Source organism: Talpa occidentalis, unplaced genomic scaffold, assembly GCF_014898055.3.
Source record: "Talpa occidentalis isolate TD23 unplaced genomic scaffold, MPIMG_talOcc4v2.1 talOcc4.9, whole genome shotgun sequence".
NCBI lineage: Eukaryota > Metazoa > Chordata > Mammalia > Eulipotyphla > Talpidae > Talpa > Talpa occidentalis.
In genome coordinates, this window is record NW_023605305.1 from 14,004,985 (window position 1) to 14,025,084 (window position 20,100).

The 20,100-nt window shown below is 55.0% G+C and overlaps 1 protein-coding gene across 1 annotated transcript in view; it reads right to left on the reverse strand.

Annotated features, from left to right (window-relative positions):
- Positions 1 to 19,303, reverse strand: part of RUNX3 (RUNX family transcription factor 3) — a 55,686-nt gene extending 36,383 nt beyond the window's left edge. Inside the window, exons 1-2 of the mRNA XM_037498879.1 lie at positions 19,165 to 19,303; positions 18,841 to 18,987 (exon numbers count right to left, since the gene is read on the reverse strand). Coding sequence (XP_037354776.1) covers positions 18,841 to 18,898 — 58 coding nt within the window. The 5' untranslated portion in view covers positions 18,899 to 18,987; positions 19,165 to 19,303. The remainder of the gene's footprint in view (positions 1 to 18,840; positions 18,988 to 19,164) is intronic.
- Between the last annotated feature and the right edge of the window lie 797 nt (positions 19,304 to 20,100).

Below are 20,100 nucleotides of genomic sequence, written 5' to 3' on the forward strand. Positions count from 1 at the left end.
ACAGGTGAGGAGCTGAGTAAGTCTCCTGGCCCCAGCCAGGAAGATGCAGAACTGGGACTCGGACTAAGATCTGTTGGTGCAGTAATTGTGCCCAGTGTCTGCAGCGGCCTCACCCCAGGGCCCAGCCCGCTTAATTGGAATAACTGAACTATCTCCACTTTACTGTAATATTTCACTTCATCCTATCAGACACGTTAGGTGTTAGCTGTCCTCATTGTCATGCCCAGTATACCAGCAGGAGGCTGAGGCGTCGGAGGGCTTGCTACTTGCTCCTGTTCACTGCACAGGTGATTTCAGAGCTGGGCTTCGACCCAAGGCAACCTGTGCTGCCGGCCTGACCCCTCGGGTGCACAGACACTGTGGGAGCCAGGCAGAATGGCGGCCCAGAGTCCACAGATGGCCTTTAGGGACCAAAGGCCAGCAGAAGTGGGTGGCCGGGTGAGGGATGCAGCCAGGAAGAAGGGCTCCCAGCGTGACACCAGCCCTCCCTGCCTGCCAGGCCCCAGGCCCCTGGAGAGGGGCTGAGGATGTGGGCAGCCACGAATAAAGGCTGGAACAGGCTCATAAATCCATGCATGGTGAGCCCCGGCCACAGGCGCAGACACTGGGCACTCTCTGTCACTGGCTATTGGCCTGAGTTTGCCATGGGCAACAATGTGATGTTTGTCACCTGTGCATGCGTCTCTGGTGGCCCCTAAGTGGGCTCTGGGGGGATCCTAGAATGTGGTGAGACCCAAGGTGGGACCGGACGCTCTGCCTGCACCATCTCTGAACTCTGGTCAAATCAGCAGTGGACCTGACGACCCCAAGGTCCTTTAGCTCACAGAGGCCTGAACTCAGCCCAGGCGTGCAAGAGGACATGTCCCCGCCCTGTCCTCAGGGAGCCCTGCGCCTGGGGGTGAGGGGGAGATGGACTGAAGGAAAAGGAGGAGTGAACAGATGGCAGAGGCTGCTCACTTCCGAGCCGGGGCTGATTTAGCTGCAGGCTCTGGCCAGGCATGAGACAGCCATGGGGGGCCCCCGGAGCTGTGACCCCAGCAAGGGGGACAGAAGACCAGCAAGGAGACAGATGAACCAACAGACCAATATTTGAGAATGTCCCAGGAGGCTGAAGAAAACAGACTGAGCAAAAGGATAGCGAGTGCCTGGGCGAGTGGATGGGGCGAGGGGTGGTCACTGGTACTTTCCATGGGTGCCCAGGGCTCTCAGGGGAGGTGACATCTGAGCTGATGCCCGAAAGCTGAAGCGCCGGGTCAAGGCAGGGAAAGCAGAGGGGGCGGGGCAGCCCTCTGCCTGGTGGGAACCTGCTTTCTCCCTCCACCCCTCAGTACCAGGCTTGTCCACTGTTTCTAAAACTTTTTCTTCTCCCTTTTATCTCTTGCTTCTCCCACAACAGCCCCAAGAGCCAGATGAGGTGGGTTTAAGTAGCCCAAGGGGCAGCTGAAGAAACTGAGGTAGTGCTGGAAGAGGCCTGTGTAACTTACTTGGCATCCGAATGCCAGGGACAACCTGGGCCCCTGCCCCCCACCTGGTGCTTGTGGGGGCCACCCCACGGTGGCCAAGGCCGGGCAGCCAGACTGGAGTCAGGTCCTGGGCACCATTCTGCTGGGGTCACGGGGCTGGAAATGTGGGCTGCCGGGCAGGGCCCCCCGGGTTGGGGGGGACATTGGCTTGGGGCTGGGCGGGGGTCCGGAGCGGAAGGCGCCCAGCCCTGATTGGAACAAGGTGGCGGCACTGGGAGCCCAGCCGGGCTGCATTGATCTTGCCCGGTGTTCCAGCCACCGGGCGGGGCCAGCGCTGGGCAGGCTGCCGGTTTTCCCAGGTGTGGGGACACCCTGGGGGAATGGCTTTTCATGTGGTTGTGGGGTGGGCATGCCACCCAGCACGTGGGGGAGGCCAGGGCGTCGGGGGCACACTGGCAGTGGGGGGTTGGGTCGGAGCTGGAGACTTGGAATCCCACAGCCGGCAAATGTCAGGCTCCTGGAGACAGGGTCATAGACTTGAGACTCTGAGAATATTCGGGTCTTTGTCATCAGAGCTCGTGTTTATTGAGCTTACCGCGTGTCCACAGTTCTGAACACTTTACAGGTTTCAACTCCTTTCATCCTCATTCCAACCTAGGGGGTGGATTCTGTGATCATCCTCCCTTGCACATGGGGAAACTGAGGCTCAGTGGGGTTAAATGACTTATAAGGTCCTAGAGGTTTTTGTCTTAGAATGTGAGATGCCAAGGGTGGGAATTCTGGCTGGTCAATGCTAGCAGGACCTTGAAGGTGGTTGAGTTCAGTTCCCCTGTGTTGGAGAAGTAGGCCTGAGAGGGATGTCCCTTCCTGAGGCAGCAGGATGGTCGGTGGCCGAGGGCAGTCCAAGGTTGGGACTCCCCACCCTCCAGGTCATCTTGGGCACTGGCTCCCTTGATCCTCAGCTGAGATTTAGTCTCCCACATGTTCTCCCCCTTTCTGGTTGATAACTGAGTTTCCCGCTAGACTCAGAGTATTCTTGGGGCCAGGAGAGGGAAGGGCATCACAGGTTCTCCCTTCACAATCTGCCCAATGGGGTTATGCACAACTGACACCCCCCCTCCATCTCTCTGTCCTCATCTCCTTCCACTCTTTTCCCCCCTTATCCCTGCTCTAGCTTCACTGGCCTCTACCCTCATCCTCAAACATGCCAGTTGTATCCCTGCCACAGGGCCTTTGCATACACTTTCCCCTCCACCTGGAGGGCCCTTCGCATTCTGTCTGCATGGCTCAAATTCCTGCTCATTCAGATCCCTGATCCTTCCCGCAATGTACTCTCTTTCCTGAGTCCCTGTGGTAGGCAGAACGATGGCCCCCAAAGATGCCCTCATCTCAGTCTCTGAAATCTGTCATTGTTATCTTACATGGTGCAAGGGACTTTGCAGATCTGGTGAAGGTTAAGGACTGAGCTGGGGAAATTATTCTGGATTATCCAAGAGTCCTTACAAGGGACGCAGGAGGCAGGACAAGACATCTGAAGAAGATGTGGGATGGAATAGGAACTGATTGGAGAAGCAGAGATGGTAGCATGAGAAGGACGTGGCCCAATGGTTCTGACTTTGAAGATAGAGGAAGGGGCCGCAAGCCAGGGAGAGCAGGCAGCCTTTAGAAGCTGGGCCAGGCAAGGACATGGATTCTCTCACAATCTCCAGAAAGAAATGCAGCCTTGCCGACATCTTGATCTGAGCCTAGTGAGGGTCACGTCAGACTGCTGACCCCAGAACAGTAAGGTAGTGAGTTTGTGTTCCACGGTGATGTGGTATAGCAATCTTGAAAATGAAGACACCCCCTTGCTGGCTTCTACATCGTCACACGTTTTTCATTGCCTGATAAAGTGTGCCTTTATGAATTGTCTCTTTACTGCATAAAATACCCCCTCTAAGGTGGCAGGTCTTGCTTTTTCATTTGGTGTTTCATTTCTAGTTAGCGTGCCAGAGTTAGCAAATAAAAATGCAGAATGCCTAGTTACATTGAACTTCAGATAAACAATGAACACTTTTTAAGGGGAGAGCTGTCCCAACTGTTGCAATTATTCATTATTTATCTGAAATTCAAACAATTGGAGGATTCTCTAACAATGCTAGCCCGAGTGCCTGGGTGCCTACCAAGATCTCAATAAGTATCTGTTAAATGAGTGAAATAAATAAATGACATTAACAATAATTCCTAACTTCGAATCCTCTTGATTTCCAGAATGCCCACTATAGAATGTGCAAATAACGTCAAGTCATATAAGCAAACCATTTTACATTTCAGGTGGCAGTGCAATTATTAGCTCACTGCATTTTTGCGGTAACCCAATGAGATCATCAGCCCATTTTCCAAAATAGGATGCCGAGGCCCAGGAGGCTTAGTCACTTGCTCAAATCACACAGCCATCGAGCGGCATCCAGGCAACTCCACTCCCCGGAAGAACCTGGTCCACAGAATAGTCACAGTCCCCTCACACACAGTGATCCTCTCTCTAACAGCCCATGGTGCCTCTGCTGGGGTGTCGGCTCCCTTCTCCAATGGCAGAACTCTTGCTCTTGCACCAAAGGCCTGTCCTAACTTTCCTCATTTGTGAAACCAACTCTGAGGATCCCGGGAGGACGAACCCTTGTCCAAAGGTATTGTAAGGACCTCCTGTGGTGTTCTTTACCCCCCAGACTGTGACCTCCCTGAGGACAGAGATGGTCACTTTCAGGTCTTTGCCCATGGAATTTAGAACTGGGCCGGCCTCTAGGGGGATTTCCAGAAGCATCTGAGGGTGAATGAGCAAGTGAATGAATAAATGAGTGGACGAGTGAGTGAGGGAACATCTTTTCCTCTCTGGGTCTCAGTTTTAGAGTCTATGAAAGGGGAAGAACCATTCCTCATCCTCTCTCCCTCCCTATTTCTTAAAACAAAACACATTTTTTTCTGATTATAAAAATAATACACATTCATTAAAGAAAAATTGGAAAATAAAATTATGAAGAAGAAAATTAAAACCACCCATAAAACCACCCATAACCCTACCACCCAGAACAATTGTTCACATTTTGGTCTCTAGCCTTCTGGTGTTCTTACCGTAGGTATAGATTTAATATCTTCTCTCCCCGCCGTCCTTGTCTTTTATGACTTTGCAAACATATAGTACGTGTTTTTTGAACCTGCCTCTGAAACTCACCGACTACTATATACACCCCAGTGTCACTAACCCTGGGGTTGGGGATCACTGATGCGCTGGGGGGGGTAGGAGGATGGACCCCCCACCCCTGCAGTGTTCCCTCGAGGTCTATCCTTTAGGGTGTTTCTGGATTTCTGTTCTCTGAAGACACTGCCGGGAACTCTGGCTTGGGCGACCCTGATTCCTCCCGAGCATCGGGATGGTGGAGCCCAGTGTGGACGCTGCTGGCTCCCCACGCTGCCTCCGAACTGCTCCCCAGCCCTACTCCCACCAAGAGCCTCGGCTTCTCTGCTTGGCAGGAAACCAGGGAATTATTCGACCTCCTTAGATGAAAAGCCCTGTCTACACCCAGGCTGTCACTGGTTCCATCTGTGTTGAAAAGACTCATTCACTCAGCCATTTGTCCACATTACGGTCTAAGGCTTATGATTTCCATCTCAGACACTGGGTTCCAACCCAAGCAAGCTCAGAGATGGTCACGGCAGAGGGTGCTGGTAACCCCAGGCCTGTGTAGACTCCAGACATGTTGATAATTCATTGACTGAGTTTGCCGTGTCAGTGTGTGCTCAAGGTTCCCTCGGAAGAAGGGGTGTCTGTCTCCCATCTTACAGAGGAGAGCACTGAGGCTCTGAGAACTGAGGCTTGGCCAAGGTCACAGAGCTGGGAGGCGGGATACCCGGATCCACCCAGGCTGGCCCAACTCTCCCACCTGCGTCCTCTAGGCGGGGGTCACAGCCATCCAGACTGCTGATGCAGCCCCCGGAGCTATAGCCCTGTAATCTGGGGAGCGTAAAGACCACCCCATTACCCTGCTGTCTGCTACCCGATGGGAGTCTGGTCCCAGCATGACCAGGAAGCAAGCAAGGACTGAGCTTTGACCTACAAGCTGGGTAGATCCTGCCCCATCCTCGCTCCTGGTGTGCCCCACCCTGTCTATCCATATTACGGGAGCGGGGCTGGCCTCATGGAGCGTGGCTGCCTGAGCAGGGGGTGATGGAGTGCTGAGTCAAAGGGAGAAAGCCCCGTCAGACAGGCCACTCACCGCAGCAGACAAGCCTCGTCCCTGGGGGGTGGCTCAGGCAGGTCTCAGACCCAGGCTGGGTTGGGTGGACCTGGGGCCTCACATGGAGCCCAGCCACAGCAGCACCAGCAGATGGAAGTCTATTTTTGAATCAACTTCAGAGGAAGAAGAGGCCAGAAATGAGTTCAGGGGGTTAACTCATGTCCCTGGGGACTCTTCCTATTTGCATCCTGGCCCTCCACCCACCCCGCCACCACCACCTAGGGAGTTGTGTGGACTTCATCTGGAACTCCTGGAGCTTCCAGAGCTTCCAGCAGATCAGACTGTTGGGGCTGGGAGGTCCCTGAGGGGCCCCCATGTGAAGGGGCAGGGCACCGAGCCCAGGGAGGTCGAGCCAGGTCTGCCTTCCTCACTGCCCCCTCTGCTGTGTGTCTCCACCAGGCTAGGCCACCTCCTCGGCCACCACCTTCCTGAGGTGACCATGGCAGGTCTCTCTACCTCTCAGCCTCAGTTTACCTATCTTTCAGGAAATGCGTCCCTCCTGGGCATCTCTGAGGCCTCTCTCTGCTGGGAACCTCATTCTAGGCTGTGGCCTGAACTCTGACCTATCCAGCCTGAGTTCCCGGGAGGCTCCATCCCTCCCAAAGCGTCAGTGTCCAGGGCCCAGTGGCAGGTGTCTAGGGCTCTTCAAGAAGAGGAGGGACTCCTTGGCCAGAGAAGTCTGGGTAGGGGCACAGCAGCTTCCTCCTGTGGCCTCCCTCAGACCACACCAGCAGGCGTCCCCTGGTCCCCACAGGCAGGGGTTCCTGAAAAGTTGGGTGTCTGTCACAGAGGGTGCAGCCTCTGATGTGTGTTTGCCTGTGTGAGTGCTCGCGGGCATGGTGGAGGTGGGCGCTGTGGGGTTGGTGGGTGTAAGGCAGAGACGACAGGCTTTGGTTGCTGAGCTGGTGCAGCTTGTGACAGAGGCCTCGCTGTACCCACAATCCTACCCTCAGAGCCCCTTAACTGGTTCTAGTCTAACCTGGGGGAGGGGTGCATGAGGAAGAGGGGTGAATGGAGGGGGGAGGGAGCTGGGGCAGGTCTCATGTTGCTGACAGGGCTTCTGGGAAGCAGGGACCCCAGTGAATGCTTGAGGGGAGCTAACTTGGACTTGGCTTATTTTATTTATTGTCTATTTAAAACAATACTGTTAGTAAATAACACTAATTGAATCTCCCCCCACCACACACACACACACACACACACACTGTGATACACATAATATGAACACCATGAAAAAACTTGGGAAATCAGAACAACACTTAAGAAGTGTTGAAGCCAGAAACCTTGGCACCACAGGGCAAGGGTCTTGGGGTCTTTCTCATCCACCATCATCTAATTCTCAAGCACTGACATCTCGCTGGGGCCGCTGGCAGAGCTCAGCGCGTCCCTGTCGCCTGAGTTGATTCTCTGCTCTGTTACTCTCCCCACTGGACCCGTGAGGACACGGAATAGAAGGGGGTTTTGATATCTCCCCTGGGGAGCAAGTGGCGAGCCAAAATTCCAACACACGTCTTGCTAATTTGAAGGTGCAGACCCCCCACAGCAAGTGCAGAGCCTTAAACCCAAGAGCCCCAGCTCCTCCTGAGCTCGGAGCCCTGAGTCCCCCATGGGTGGCAGCCCTTGAAGGTGGCCTGCCTGTGGGCAGGACCCAGCTTAGACAGGAGGGTCTGCCCCTCAACTCCACCCCTGCACCAAGGCCCTGCCATGCAGGGGTGCCAGGGCTGGTGGGGTGCGTACTGGTGGAGTGTACATGCAGGAGCTACTGTTTACGGGCTGGCTGTGCCCCAGGGCACTCAGCCTGGTCTGAACCCCAGCCCCAGCACTTTTAAACCATGTGAACCAGGCAAGTGACTTCACTTCACTTGACCTCACTTTCCTCCTGTGCAAAATGGGGACAGAAATACTGACCTTGTGGGTTTTGAGAATTAGCTTAGGCTGGCACACAGTCCCTCACAGAGGTGACCTAAGGCAGAGGGGTATGAGTCTGGGGCATGCACAGGGATCCATGAACAAGGCAGGGTGTGTGTGTCCATGTCACCCCATGTGGGCACCCCAGAGGGAGATCCCAGGGAACTCGTGCAGGATGCCCGGGACAGTAGGCCTGGAACGTAATGCTGGGTAAACAGAACCTGCACTAATTGGGAGGGAACCCCAGGAGAGCTGGGGGCCTAGAGGGAGTGACCTGGGGGACAATCCCTGCCACGGTGCCCAAGATACAGTTATGAAAGGGTGACAGCGCGGTCAGACAAAGGGGCAAGAAATGACTTGCTTCTGCCTGTGTGGGCCTGGCCAGCGCAGGTTTCCACACAACTCCTCGGGGTGTTCTCCAAGCTCAGCTTTGACCATCCCCCATGCCTCAGTTTCCCCGGCCATGCCCTGGTGAAGGAGAGACCATGATACATCAAGTGCCTTCTGAGTGGACCAGGCCCTGTGTTTTACACACCACCCCTCTCTCGGTCCTCAGACGACAGCGCATTTCCCAGATGAGTAACATGAGGTCGGAAGAAGGCAATGGCTCACCCAGTAAGAAAGCGACAGAGGCCATTCTCATCAGCGTCCCCCACGCCCGCCGCCCTGTAAGCCTCTCTTATCTTCCTGGATGAGACTGGAGGACTCGTGAGCCCGGCTGTAGCTGTGCTCTTCCCAGGAAGGAGGCGCTGGAGGCTGAGGATGGTCCTTGACCTGGGGAACCTCGAATATTTCCGAGCACTGTGCTGTGGTGGGGTGCGCCGGCCCCGGATGTAGGCTTCCTGGGTTTGAACCCCAGCTGGGTGACCTTTGGCTGGTGGTTTAACCTCTCCGGGCTTCAGTTTCCTCATCTATAAAATGGGCTTGGAAGTAGCGTTTGTCTTGTAAGGGTCTGGGCCTTAAATGAGGCAAGCTAGGTAGGACTCTTAGTGCCTGACATGTAATATGAGCTTTGTTAAGTGTTTAGTGCTAGTATTATTCCTATTTAACAACTATATTTTCTGGACAACTGGACAATATTTAATTTTGTACCTTCTCTTTTTGTATTTAGGATCCAGCAAATGGCCCCTTCCAGAGTCATAGAATTTCCTCGGCCCTTGAAATGATCATACTTTTTTCAGCAGCACGGGGCGCCCTGCTGGATTTAATAGCCTGCCCCCAGGCACCTTTTCCCAGAGTGGGTTCCTCAGCACCCCAGAAGCCTGTGCTCATTAGCATATCAAAGGGTCACTCTTGAACTCTTGATACAGCCATTCCTGATCTTGTTTGGGCACAGAGCCCCCTTTATTTCTGCTCAACACCTGAAAACATCTGCTGAGCGCATGTTGGGACATGGCCCCCTCATTTCCTGGTTTCTAGGAAATGGTAGACAGGGGCGAGTGTGGTGAGGAACGCCCCTCAGAGACAGTAGTTCCACCCTGCAGAAGTCATCTCCGGTAACCAAGGGGCACTCGGCTCTTGCTCTCACCTTCACTTCTGATTCAGTCCCCACAGCAGCCTGGGGAGGTCAGCAGTGACAATATCCCCACCTTACAGATGAGGAAATTGGAGTTCAGGGAGCATAAATGGCCACACAGCCGTAAATGCAGATCTGGGCGACAAACCCACAGCTTCTGGCTCCGACCCAACATTCTTTCTCCTGTGCACTGATAGGAAAAGTAAAAATAGACCCCACCCGCCGGGATCAATCTTCCCTGGCGATAGGCTTTTAAAAATCTAAAGTTTCTCTCCCATAGGATTGAATATATTACAAACTTAAAATCTTGAGAGCAGTTTTCTTGTGATTAAATAAACTCTTTAAACATTTTGAGCTGGAAAATGAAAAACTCCATCATCACACCTCAAGAAATAACCCGAGTTCACAGTTGGGCACCCACACTTCTAGATCTGCATGGTCCAACAAGGTAGCCATTAGCCACATTTAAATGAGCCATATTTAAATTAAAATAGTTAGAAAGAAATAAGATTAAGAATTCAGGCCTAGTGTAGGCCTGGGTCACATGTCCCAAGTCCTCAATATTTGCATGCAGCTAGAAGCTACCATATTGGACCTCACAGACCAGAACCTTTTCATCATCCAGAAAGTTCTATGGGACAGCACTGCTCTAGAGTCTTCCCAGACATATCCTGATTTATGTGCATAATCACTTTCATATTCTGGATGTCACCTGTCTCTGTGTGGCCTCACCCAAGGAGCATGAGACCCTCTAGAGGCAAGAACCAGACATGGGGGAAGTAATAGTGGTTTTCTCTGGGTCTTGAGATCACACCGTGCACTTTTAAATTCTCCAGACCCTTCAGAGGAGCTGCAATGAATAGACAGGTGGGCTGTGGCTCTTGCTTGGATTGATATGTTCCCTGCTGTGCTTGCTGGTGCTAAACTCCTCAAGGTGTGATCTTGCCTGAGGCTTAATTTCTTCTTCTTCTTCTTCTTCTTAAAATGGTAGGCTCAAGAGGAAGGGGTTCCTGCACAATCAAAGGAATGAGGCTCAAAAGCAAAGCAGATGGAGGTTTGTTTTTGGACCGAGGGGCCCTCCAGCCTCGAACTGCTCTGGGTGGGACCTGCTTCATAGACATGGAAGCCCACAGTCCTTCGCGGCTGCTGGCTGAGAAGAGCCTGCACTGGGTTCGGTACCTGTGGTCACCCTCCTGAAATTCTTAGTAATTTTTGAACAAACCCAGCCTCTTCCTTTTGCACTGTGTCCTGCAAATTGTGTCTCTGGCATTGGTGCTGGCGTTCTCCCTGGGACGGGCCTCTGAACCATCACCCTTGTCCTCATGGACCCTAGAGTTGGCTTCCACGGGCACGAGGTCTTCCGCCGTGCCTGAGAACAGTGTGTCTCACTGCTTGTTCGTGTCTAGTGAGTGATAAAAATAGGGCTCTGGAGAGAGTGCATGGGGCCCTGTGGTCTTTGTTCACACACGTACATGCACTCAAGGAGCACGTACGTCTAGCAGCTGGAGGCCAACACCCCACAGCCCTAAGAAGTGCCCCCCACCCTGAGGATTTCCCTTTCTCTTCCTGCAGTGAACCTGAGATCAGGCCCCTCGTGGAGGAAGCAGGGGTTGAAGGCTAGACCTGCTGAAGCCCCTCCCACACCTCTGGGGGCCCTCAACTTTAAGAAGTGCATCATGGGAGCGTGCTCACTGCCGGGACCCCCTGCCTCGAAGGCCACTCCTGACACCACGCCTGGCTCACCAGCTTGCCAGCTTCCTCTTGCTTGACCTCTCCACAGGACCCACAAACTCCCATCTTTAAGAAATCCCCTCTACATGGTCTTTGCCCATGCCATCATTCTTCCGGGGCCTCTGATACTGATTCCTTCCCAGATCTACCCACCTTAGATTCCATCCTTTCTGGCAGGCCTTCTGGAAGTATGGGAGAAGGGCCTGAAGGTGCTCTGGGTGCACAAAGGAGGATATCACTCACTTTGCCTGGAGGAATCAGGGAGGGCTCCACAGAGGCGGTGAGCCTGGGCCTTAAAGAAGACACATTTGCCAGGGAGGGAGAATTTGTTGGGCTGGCTTTGTTGTCAGATTCCGACATGAATTTGGGCTTTGCCAGTTACTAGTTGCATGATCTTGGGTGAGTTCCTCCCCTTTGCTGAGCCTCAGTTTCCCCACTTGTAAAGCAGGGAATGGGGTAGTGACCATTACACTTACCACACGGATTGTTATAGAGGTGGCGTGAGCTGAGACCTGCTGAACCACCACAGTCTGGCACACAGTTGGTCACCAACAGATGTGGTCCCCTGGCTCCTCCCTCCATGCCTCGCTTCTCTTAAATAGTAGTTTCAGTGGGTCACCCCATCGCTGAGCCTGCTTGGTTTCCATCTCTGCCATTGAGGTATCAATTCTCAGCAGACAGAACTGTGATGAGGATTGCAGGGGGTGTGGGTGCTTCTGTAGGGTTCCAGAGGGCTGGGATTCCCTTAGGTAGAAAGGGGACTGGCCCATTTCACTGGGGTGTTTTCCCTATGGGGGGGTCTCTCTCCACATGTCATGCCGGAGGGGCAGACACCTATGTCTGTTTTGTTCACTTCTGAACCCCAGTGCCTAGAACAGTGCTTGGCACAGAGTCGGTGTTCAACAGATGCCCATTAAATGATGCCCAGACCAGCTCACCACAGGTTCGTGGGCACTGGGAACATGAGGGACTGCTGGGGGCCCAGCCCGTCCAGGGAAGCCATCTCCTGGCTGGGCCCACAGCTTGGGCATTTGTCTCCTGGGTGAACTCTGCACAGCCCTTGTCCACGGCCCACAGGGCAGCCCCTGGGAGGAAGATGACAGACACAGCCACCTAGGAGAGGGAGCAAGGAGGGGCCGCCAGACCCCATGCTGCATCTGAGTGACAGGAGGCCCAGTTCACCTGCTCTGTGAGGGTGGGGCTGCCTCTTCCTCTTTTTTTCTTTGCAAAAAAAAATTTTCCCTTTAATCCTACAACTAATGCGTGTTCAATGTTTAAAGGTCAAAAAACACATAATCACCAAGTAAATTAAAAATAAAGATTCCTTGTCGTAACCGCACTGTGCAGCATCTCCTATGATGTTTTAGCATTTTTCCACCCAGCCTTTCTCTAAGGTTGCCATGTTCTCAGATGTGACTTCCTTTTCTCCTTGGGAAGGATATGGCTGGTCTGTGGGGGAAAACCAGACTCTCCCTGTGGACCCCAAGACCTCCCCGCAACAGAGGCTGCTTACTCTAGCCGTCCTAGACTGACAGGTCTTCCCAAAATTTGAGGGTCACCAGCACTGTGGGAGGGGCTTCAGCAGGGTTCATTGAGGGGGAAAGAAAGGAAAATCCTCAGGTTGGGGGCACTAGTTGGGGCTGTGGGGTATTGTCCTCGGCTGCTGGGCTCTTAGGCGAGTCAAGTTTGGGGCGGAGACATGACCAAAATCGACCTCCCTCTCTTCTGCATCCTCTTTCACTCCATCCTCTTTTCCAAGTCTACTGGGAAGCTTTCAGTCCCCCTAATACCTCTGCTTGCTCTACCCCCCAGCCACTTTCCACCTCTCAATGAAGGAAAACACATCAGGTACACTCACTCACACTTGAGTGTGCGTGACTAGAAGGTCCCTGCATTTTAAAAAAGTCCAGATGGGCAATGTTTTGCCCCAAAGGGGCTAAATGTCTATGCAGAATTTCAGTCACCATGTCACACAACGAAAGGCATTTTGACGGGGACTGACTTTGGTCACCCCTGCAAATCATAAGTTATGGCTGACCGCCCACACTGAAGTCTGAACCTTTTGCCAAAAACCTTGTTCCCAGACGCGAAAGAAAACCCCAAAGAGGAACCTAAACCTTCACGCTGCTGTGCCGATGGGACCCCAGCATCAGACTCTCAACTGCAGGCATCTCAAAGAAAAAGCCAGACGGCAAAGGGGGAAGTGGGGGGGAAACTGGAACCTCAGGCTGGCAGTCCTGGGCTTCATTCATCCTCGCTCTCCCCAATCCCCTTGTGAGCCAGACCTGCTCCTGGGAGCACCGTCCTGATGCTTGCTCCCACATATATAATCTCATCAAATCCACCCAAAAGCCTCGAGGTGGCAACTATTTCTTTTCCCATTTTACAGATGAGAAAACTGAGCTCGGAGAGAAGCATCCAGAGTGAGGAAGGTCACGGAGTGAGGAAGTGGTGGGCTCTGGTGCAGCCTGGGCTCATAACTGCATTTTATGTTGCCTCCTCCCCAAAGAACCCCTACCTCTCCGCCCCAGGAGCCGTTGACAGGGTCCTGACAGTCACTCTACAGTCTCGCTTGCTCACTCCTCCCTGGACTGAGAGAACAGTCATGGGAATGTCTGCCAAGTGCAAGGGGCATGCTGGGGGCACAGCCGAGGCTGAATGCGAGCGCTTACTACCTGTCAGGTATCACGTGCAGGGCTGCAGGGCAAGGCCTTTCCTCTGCAACCACCCTTGCAGATCAGTGGTCCTCTCCTGTCACGCACAGGAGGAAACTGAGACTCGAGGGGGTGGGTTAAGGTATCCGGCCACCCGCTCCCTAAGCAGATTGAGCCTGGGTGTCTGGCTCAGACTGGCTGCAAGGCCGCGGGGTGGTCCCTGGTAGCCAAGAAAAGTCCTTTTTCCTGCCTCTGAATTTGACTTTACACAAGACTGTGGCCCTCTTTAGACCCCAGTTTCCCCATCTATAAAATGAGATGGCCCTCGCCAGCTCCTGCGTTCTCCTGAATGGGCACACTGTTCCTTGTTCTGAGGGTCCTCTCGGCAATCCCAGCCTCCTGCCTCCAGGGGCTTCCTCCAGGAGGGGCTTCCTCCAGGGGGGGCTATTTCAAGGCCATTGGTGGAGGACCTGGGCTTCAAATCCATGAAGGCCAAAGCTCTTCCTTCTCCCCTCCCTCGCCCCTCCCAGTACTCCAGGATGGAGGGTGCAGGACTGGCTGAGTCCCATGGCTGGCCCCGGGCCTGGAAACTCAGAGTTCAGGGCTCCCTGTGGCTGTAGGTGGTCCCCACGGAAACCAGAGGGGAGGTTGAGTTCAGTCTTGAAGATGGGGAGAAACTCCCCAACTACTCACGGGCACTCTGGGAGGCAGACTGGAGGAGGGCCATCTCATTTTATAGATGAGGGGCACTCTGGGAGGCAGATTGGATGCGGCACCGCTGGAGATAGAAGAAAAAACTGGGGTTCTGCAGCATGCCCCCTCCCTACCCCCACCAAAGCAGGCCCCAGTTTCTTCACCTATTCAGGAGACTGGCCTGGTTCAGAGGTGAGGCTGGGGTCAGTGGATGCTGCTCTCTCCCTGCCTCCAGGGCCCTTTGGAAGGCCCTGCTTCTTAGAAGATCAGACTCCTGGCCCGCCTCCCCTCCATAAATCCCCACCCTCTCAGGTAACCCAGCAGGCCCCAGCTTTGATGCGGCCATCTCCAGGCTGCTGTGTCAATGGGCCTTCTATGTGATCAGTGGGGCCGCCAGCCGGCCATCGTGGGCACGGGTGAGGCCTGGACACACAGTCCCACTGTGTGGGGCCCGCGCATGCCCGCCCAGACCCTGTGGCCAGTGGGGGGCTCTCAGGAATGTCTTTCCAGACTGGGGGGGCACTTTGGACAGGCAGGGTGGTCTGGGAAGACGGGTATATGCAGGGTAGCCTCTGGAGCTGCTGTCAAAGGGGCCCAGGAGACGTGGCGCCAGGCAAGCGCCATGGAGGGCACGGGAGGCTGGCGGTCAGTCCGTTTCTCTCCCGTTGCTGGGGGAAGGGAGGCGCCTCCGTGCACCATAAGGGTGACCTCCTCCCTGGGGTGCCTGGGGCTTGGACTTTCATTACTCAAACTGGAAGAGTCCCCTGTTGTTGGTCACTGCCCAGAGCTTAGGGAAGGACGCAACAACTGACCTCTCAGGTCTGGACAGCTTCCTCCCTGTTCATTGACCTCTGAGTCAGACCATCCAGCTAGGCCTGCCCAGAGTGATGTCCACCCCTCTGTACAGGCCCTCCTCATGCCCAGGAAGCCACGCTCCGTTTCTCCAGGTACCTCAGGGGAGGAGCTGCTGCACAACTACCCAACCACGGCTAAGCGGACGCTGGCCAAACAGTGGAGGCCGCACGCATGCCAGGCCCCTTCCACTTGTTTCCCAGAACTCTCTGCTCTGCACCGGGCCCTCTGCCTATTCAGGGCTGCCCAGAGCCCTCATTCTCTCCTGCCTCCATACCTCTGACAGCCCATTCCCTGGGTCTCGTACGCTCTTTCTCCCTCTGTCATCTCCTCACCCTGCAAGTCCCAGCTGAGGGTGCTGCCTCTTCCTCCAGGGGGGCCAGTGCCCCTCCTGATGTCCCCCATCATAATACTGATCACACCCCATGCACACTGTGGTCTACTGATCTCTTTCCTCGCCAGGCTGTGAGCCCTTCAAGGCCAGAGAGCCTGACGCAGTCACCCGTGTTCCGCACGTCCCCGCACCAGGCCAGGCGCATAAAAGAACGATAGTTCCCTGCTCACTTCCTTCCCTCCAGAGCCCCCCGGGTTGGTGGCATCATCATTCCATTTTACAGATGGGGAAGCAGAGGCGCGAGAGCAACTTGCCCCAGGCTACACAGCTGGTGAAGGGCAGAGTGGCGTCTTGAAGTGGAACAATCTATTCCAGAGTCCAAGTTTAAGTCTCTGTACGCTGCTCCTAACGTGTTTTTGTGGAATTACTGAATAAATGAAAGCTTTGCCTCCTAGGACCACCCCTAGCCCCTGCATGGGGCAGTTTAGATGCAGTTCCTTTCCTGGAGGGGTACCCTTCCTCAGCATGCCCGGGGGGGCATGCTCTTGTCTGTATGGGCACAGTGTAGGGGTGCTGTGAGGGGGGTCTGCCACCAGGGGAGCACCACAGAGGTGCAGAGAAGGGCCTCGTGGGGCAGATTGAGGATAAAGGTGAGACCCTCAATGGAACTGTGGATGGAACTTTGGGCCTGCGTTTGCCAGATGGGGAAACTGAGACCCACAGAGAAGAAGGGACACACCATAGTCATGCAGTATGTCTGTCGTTAGGCCTCAGCTTCCCCATTTTTCAAAGAGAGGAATAAATACCCCTGTCCTGCCTGGGGGAGTCCTGCCTGCCACTCCGCTGCCTCAGTTCTGCCATCAGGTGCCAGCAGGGTGGGTGAAGCGGTGCCTCCTTTGTCTCCCCCTGAGCCATGGCTGCAGGGGTGTCACTGCTGCTCCACCCTCATCCCAAACCTCTCTATGCTGAGAGAAGTTCTGGAATCCAGATTCTAGGTTCTCAAAAGCTCTCTGGGGTGAGGTCTTGGGACCCACTGGCTCCATCACATCCTGCTGAAATGAAGGGCTGTAGTTCTGTTTGCACAGAATGCGGGGTGTACGTACGTGGGCAGGAAACACAGCAACTTGCCTTTCACTGACCTATAATTGAAATTTAGCATCTTTTTTCCATGTAATTTTGTCACTGGCGGAAATCACAGCTTTTCTTCGGTTTCATTAGGCTTGTCACTGCAGCCATTATTGAGCCCATGAGGTCTTTTCTCTCCATGTATCACTAAAAGGCACGGGGTCACCACCTTCCACACTTGCTTTTTACAGTTGGATAACTATTTCTCTAGATTTGGTTTCCTTCATACGTCGGTGGACTTTGTTCATGCATTTAAAGCAAAGCGGCACCTAAGCTTCCTGGGGTCCCCGGAAGGTCTGTGATCTAGGACAGCTTAAGGGCCCTGCGTGGCGGGGTGGAGCTGAGCGTGGCAGGACCCAGAGGTTAGATCTCTTTGGGGGCAGAATCAGTAACTGCAGCCCCTTGAACCTCCTGGGCCAGAATTTGGGGTCAGATCCCCCTCCCTGGCACCCCAAGTGAACATACTATAGTGAAGCACGGGGACTGGAGCTGGAGGGGAAGCTGGACATGTGCACAGAACTTCCCCACGAAATTGCAGGGAAAGCCTCAGACCTCGGCCCCTGGGGCCTCCCTGTCTGTGGGCACCCACTGGGCCCAGTGCCGCCCGCTCTCCCCTCTCCCCCTGTGTCTCTGTCTGCCACCTCTGGGCTCCACGGCATCTGGAGCTCCACAGCATCTGGAGCCCAGCCCAGGCCCGCTGACCCCTTAGTCCTGTCTCCCAAGTTTTCTTTGCTTTAAAATCTACATTTCTCCATCTTGCTCATGGAAGGAGAAATACAGATTACAGAAACTCGGCGAATGGTTTTTATAAACTCTTATTTTCTTGCCGCAGAACTGCCTTTAATTAGCTCTGAGGACTACAAAGGGAGCTGCAGCAGAGTTGGGGCAGCGTGAAGGAAGGAGCCGTGGCTCTCAGCTCCTGGCTGGGCTGTTGCTTGCCCCCTAGCTACGCCAGGTCCGGCCACAGGGACGGCAGCCCCCCGCATCCCCCAGTCAGTCCCCTCTGCAGCCACACAGCCTGCCGGCTTCTCCCAGGGAGGACAGTCCCACACAGCTGTGTCTTGGCCCTGCTCAGAGCCAGCTGCAGGACAGGCAGACGGGCAGACAGACAGACCAACTTCTGCATCTCAGCTGACCACCTCAGCTGAGAAAAGGCAGCAGCCGCCCCCCAAGCTCTAAAGTCCAAGATGCCAATCAGCCCCTCTGTTCTGGAGGAGAACAGACCCCCGCTGTACAGTCCCGAGGCACTGCCCTCCTCACAGCCATTTCCAGCCTCAGACAGTTAGAATGTCACAATCAGAGGGGCCTCTGTTTGGGCACAGAGAGGTTAAGCAACTTGTCTAAGGCCACTCAGCAAGGTGGTCACTGAGCTGGGACTCTTAACTCCCAGACCCGGGTGCCACAGTCCTGTCTGAGAGGAAGGCAGCAGGGAGCTGTGTGAGGCCAGGGCATGTCAGCCTGAACCCCACACTGAGGAGGGAAAGTCTCCCCTCCAGTTCCAGTCTCAATCAGAGGCCCCCAGGGAGGGAAACCGAGAAGCTATGCCTGTGGGGGGAGACCACCCAGACCTCTGTGTCCCTCTAGCCACGCGGAGAGGCAAAAGCCACCCAGAAACACTTTCTTTTCCCCTGTGACCAAGTCGACAAACCTTCCCGAGACCCACTTTCCTCCCCCACCCCCACGGGTCCAGTCTCAGTGCGGCCCAGAGCTGAGCAAGTTCCCAACAAGAGCCTGTAGCCTCCTTCTCCCCGTTTCCCTCACCCCAGGGATTACTCCAAAAACGTGGGAGAAGGTCCTTAGGAAGAGTTCTGAGTGCTGAGGGGCAGCTATGCCCCCGCACTCCTCTGCCCCCCTGCCCTCTTCAGAAGCCGGCGAGTCTCCCCGTACAGGGTCGCGTTCCGGGGTAGCCCAGGGGCTGGGGCTACTGGGCCCAGGAGCCCCATCAGTGAGGCAGGAAGCCATGGGTCACAGGGACACCCTCCCATCCTCTCCAGCCCAAGACCCTCCGAGGCCTGGCCTTTGAGGTCTTGAGGTCTTGTGGTACCCGTTGTCCCCACCGCTAACTGTCCCCACCAGCTGAGGATGAAAGTCCCACAACAATGTTCCACTCCAGGAGACCACGCAGGCCACCAACCCCTCGTCCCACCTCGGGCTTTCAGAGGCCAGCACATTCAGGCAGACAGGTCGTGCTTAAGGCTGCCAGGGCAGCCGGCGGAGGGACGTTGGTCCGGGGCCTGACCACAGCTCCCCACCCGAGAAGGCAGGCCCAGGGCCCCGGGCAATCGTTACTCACCACGGATGAAGGTCGGCGAGTAGGTCGGGAAGGAATCGAAGATGCTGTTCGATGCCATGCCCCGCTCTGAGAAGGCGAGAATTCAGCCCTTCAGGGGGTTGGGTTGGGATTGACTTGGTTGGCTGTTGTTTTATTTTTTCCTAGCTACTTTTGAAAATAAAGGGGGGGTGGTGGTGGTGGTGTTGCTTTTGTTTGTTTTGTTTTGTTTTGTTTTGTCTCTTTTTTTCCCCCTACTGCTACGAAAAAGAAAAAAGGAAAGAACGCGAGAGCGTGTGTGAGCGAGAGAGAAAAAAATCCCCAAGGAAAGTAAGTTTCTGTTTGTACCCAAGAATTTGGATTCCCGGTCCCACAGGAATGTCTAGCCACAAATTTTCAACAGAAGCGTGTGCAGTGTATCATTAGATGGCGGGAAGGGGCCTTCAGCAGCCAGGGCGGAGGAGCTCGCGGGGCCGAGAGAGCAAAGCCAGGCCGGGCATCAGGCTGGGGAATGAATGAATGAGGCTCACCCCCGACAGAGCCCAGGCTCAGTGGGTGCGAGGGCGGCCAGGGGGTGGGGAGCACCAGGAGCCAACCAGCTCCCGAGCAGGGCCCTGAAGGCGGCTGAGGGCCTGGCCTTGTGGTTCTGTGGTTGAGGGACCAGGCCTTCACAGTGTCAACCCAACCTCAGCTCACAGGATGCAAGAAGCCAGCTGGCGGCCCGGGCCCATTGGCTGAGCTGTGGTCACCTGGGCGTGATGTCACGGCCTCTTAGAAGCGCTTGTGGCTGCCTCTTTCTCTTTTTTGGAAAAAAAGAAAGAAAGAGAAAGAGAGAGAGAAAAAAAGTGATGGCTTTTATTTGTGGGGCTGGCCTCAGCACGCGGCCCGAGACGCAGAGCTGAAAGCCATTGGAGCGCGGGTGGCTGGGCGGTGGCTTGGATCCTGTGGGAGACTCCTAAATTAAGGCCAGCGGTGGCCTGGGCGGGCTGGGAGTCCCACCGGGCCCTCACCGGCCCTGGGCTTCCCTGAGAACCCCACCACCAGGGTTGCAGCTGCACCCTGCTGCTCTGCACCCCATGCTGCCAGGGAGCGGCATCCTCGTGTGTGGCTGGGTGGCGCTTCAGGAGGATTTAATGGGAGTTGGGATTACGCACAAATGGGAAACACATGCAGTGGCATCACCGCACTCACACTCCGCCCAGGTCTGCCTGTGAGAGCTGCTCACCGGGAAAAGCCTTCCTCGTGGAAGCTGGGGCACGGCCATGCAGAGCTGGCTTCTGAGGC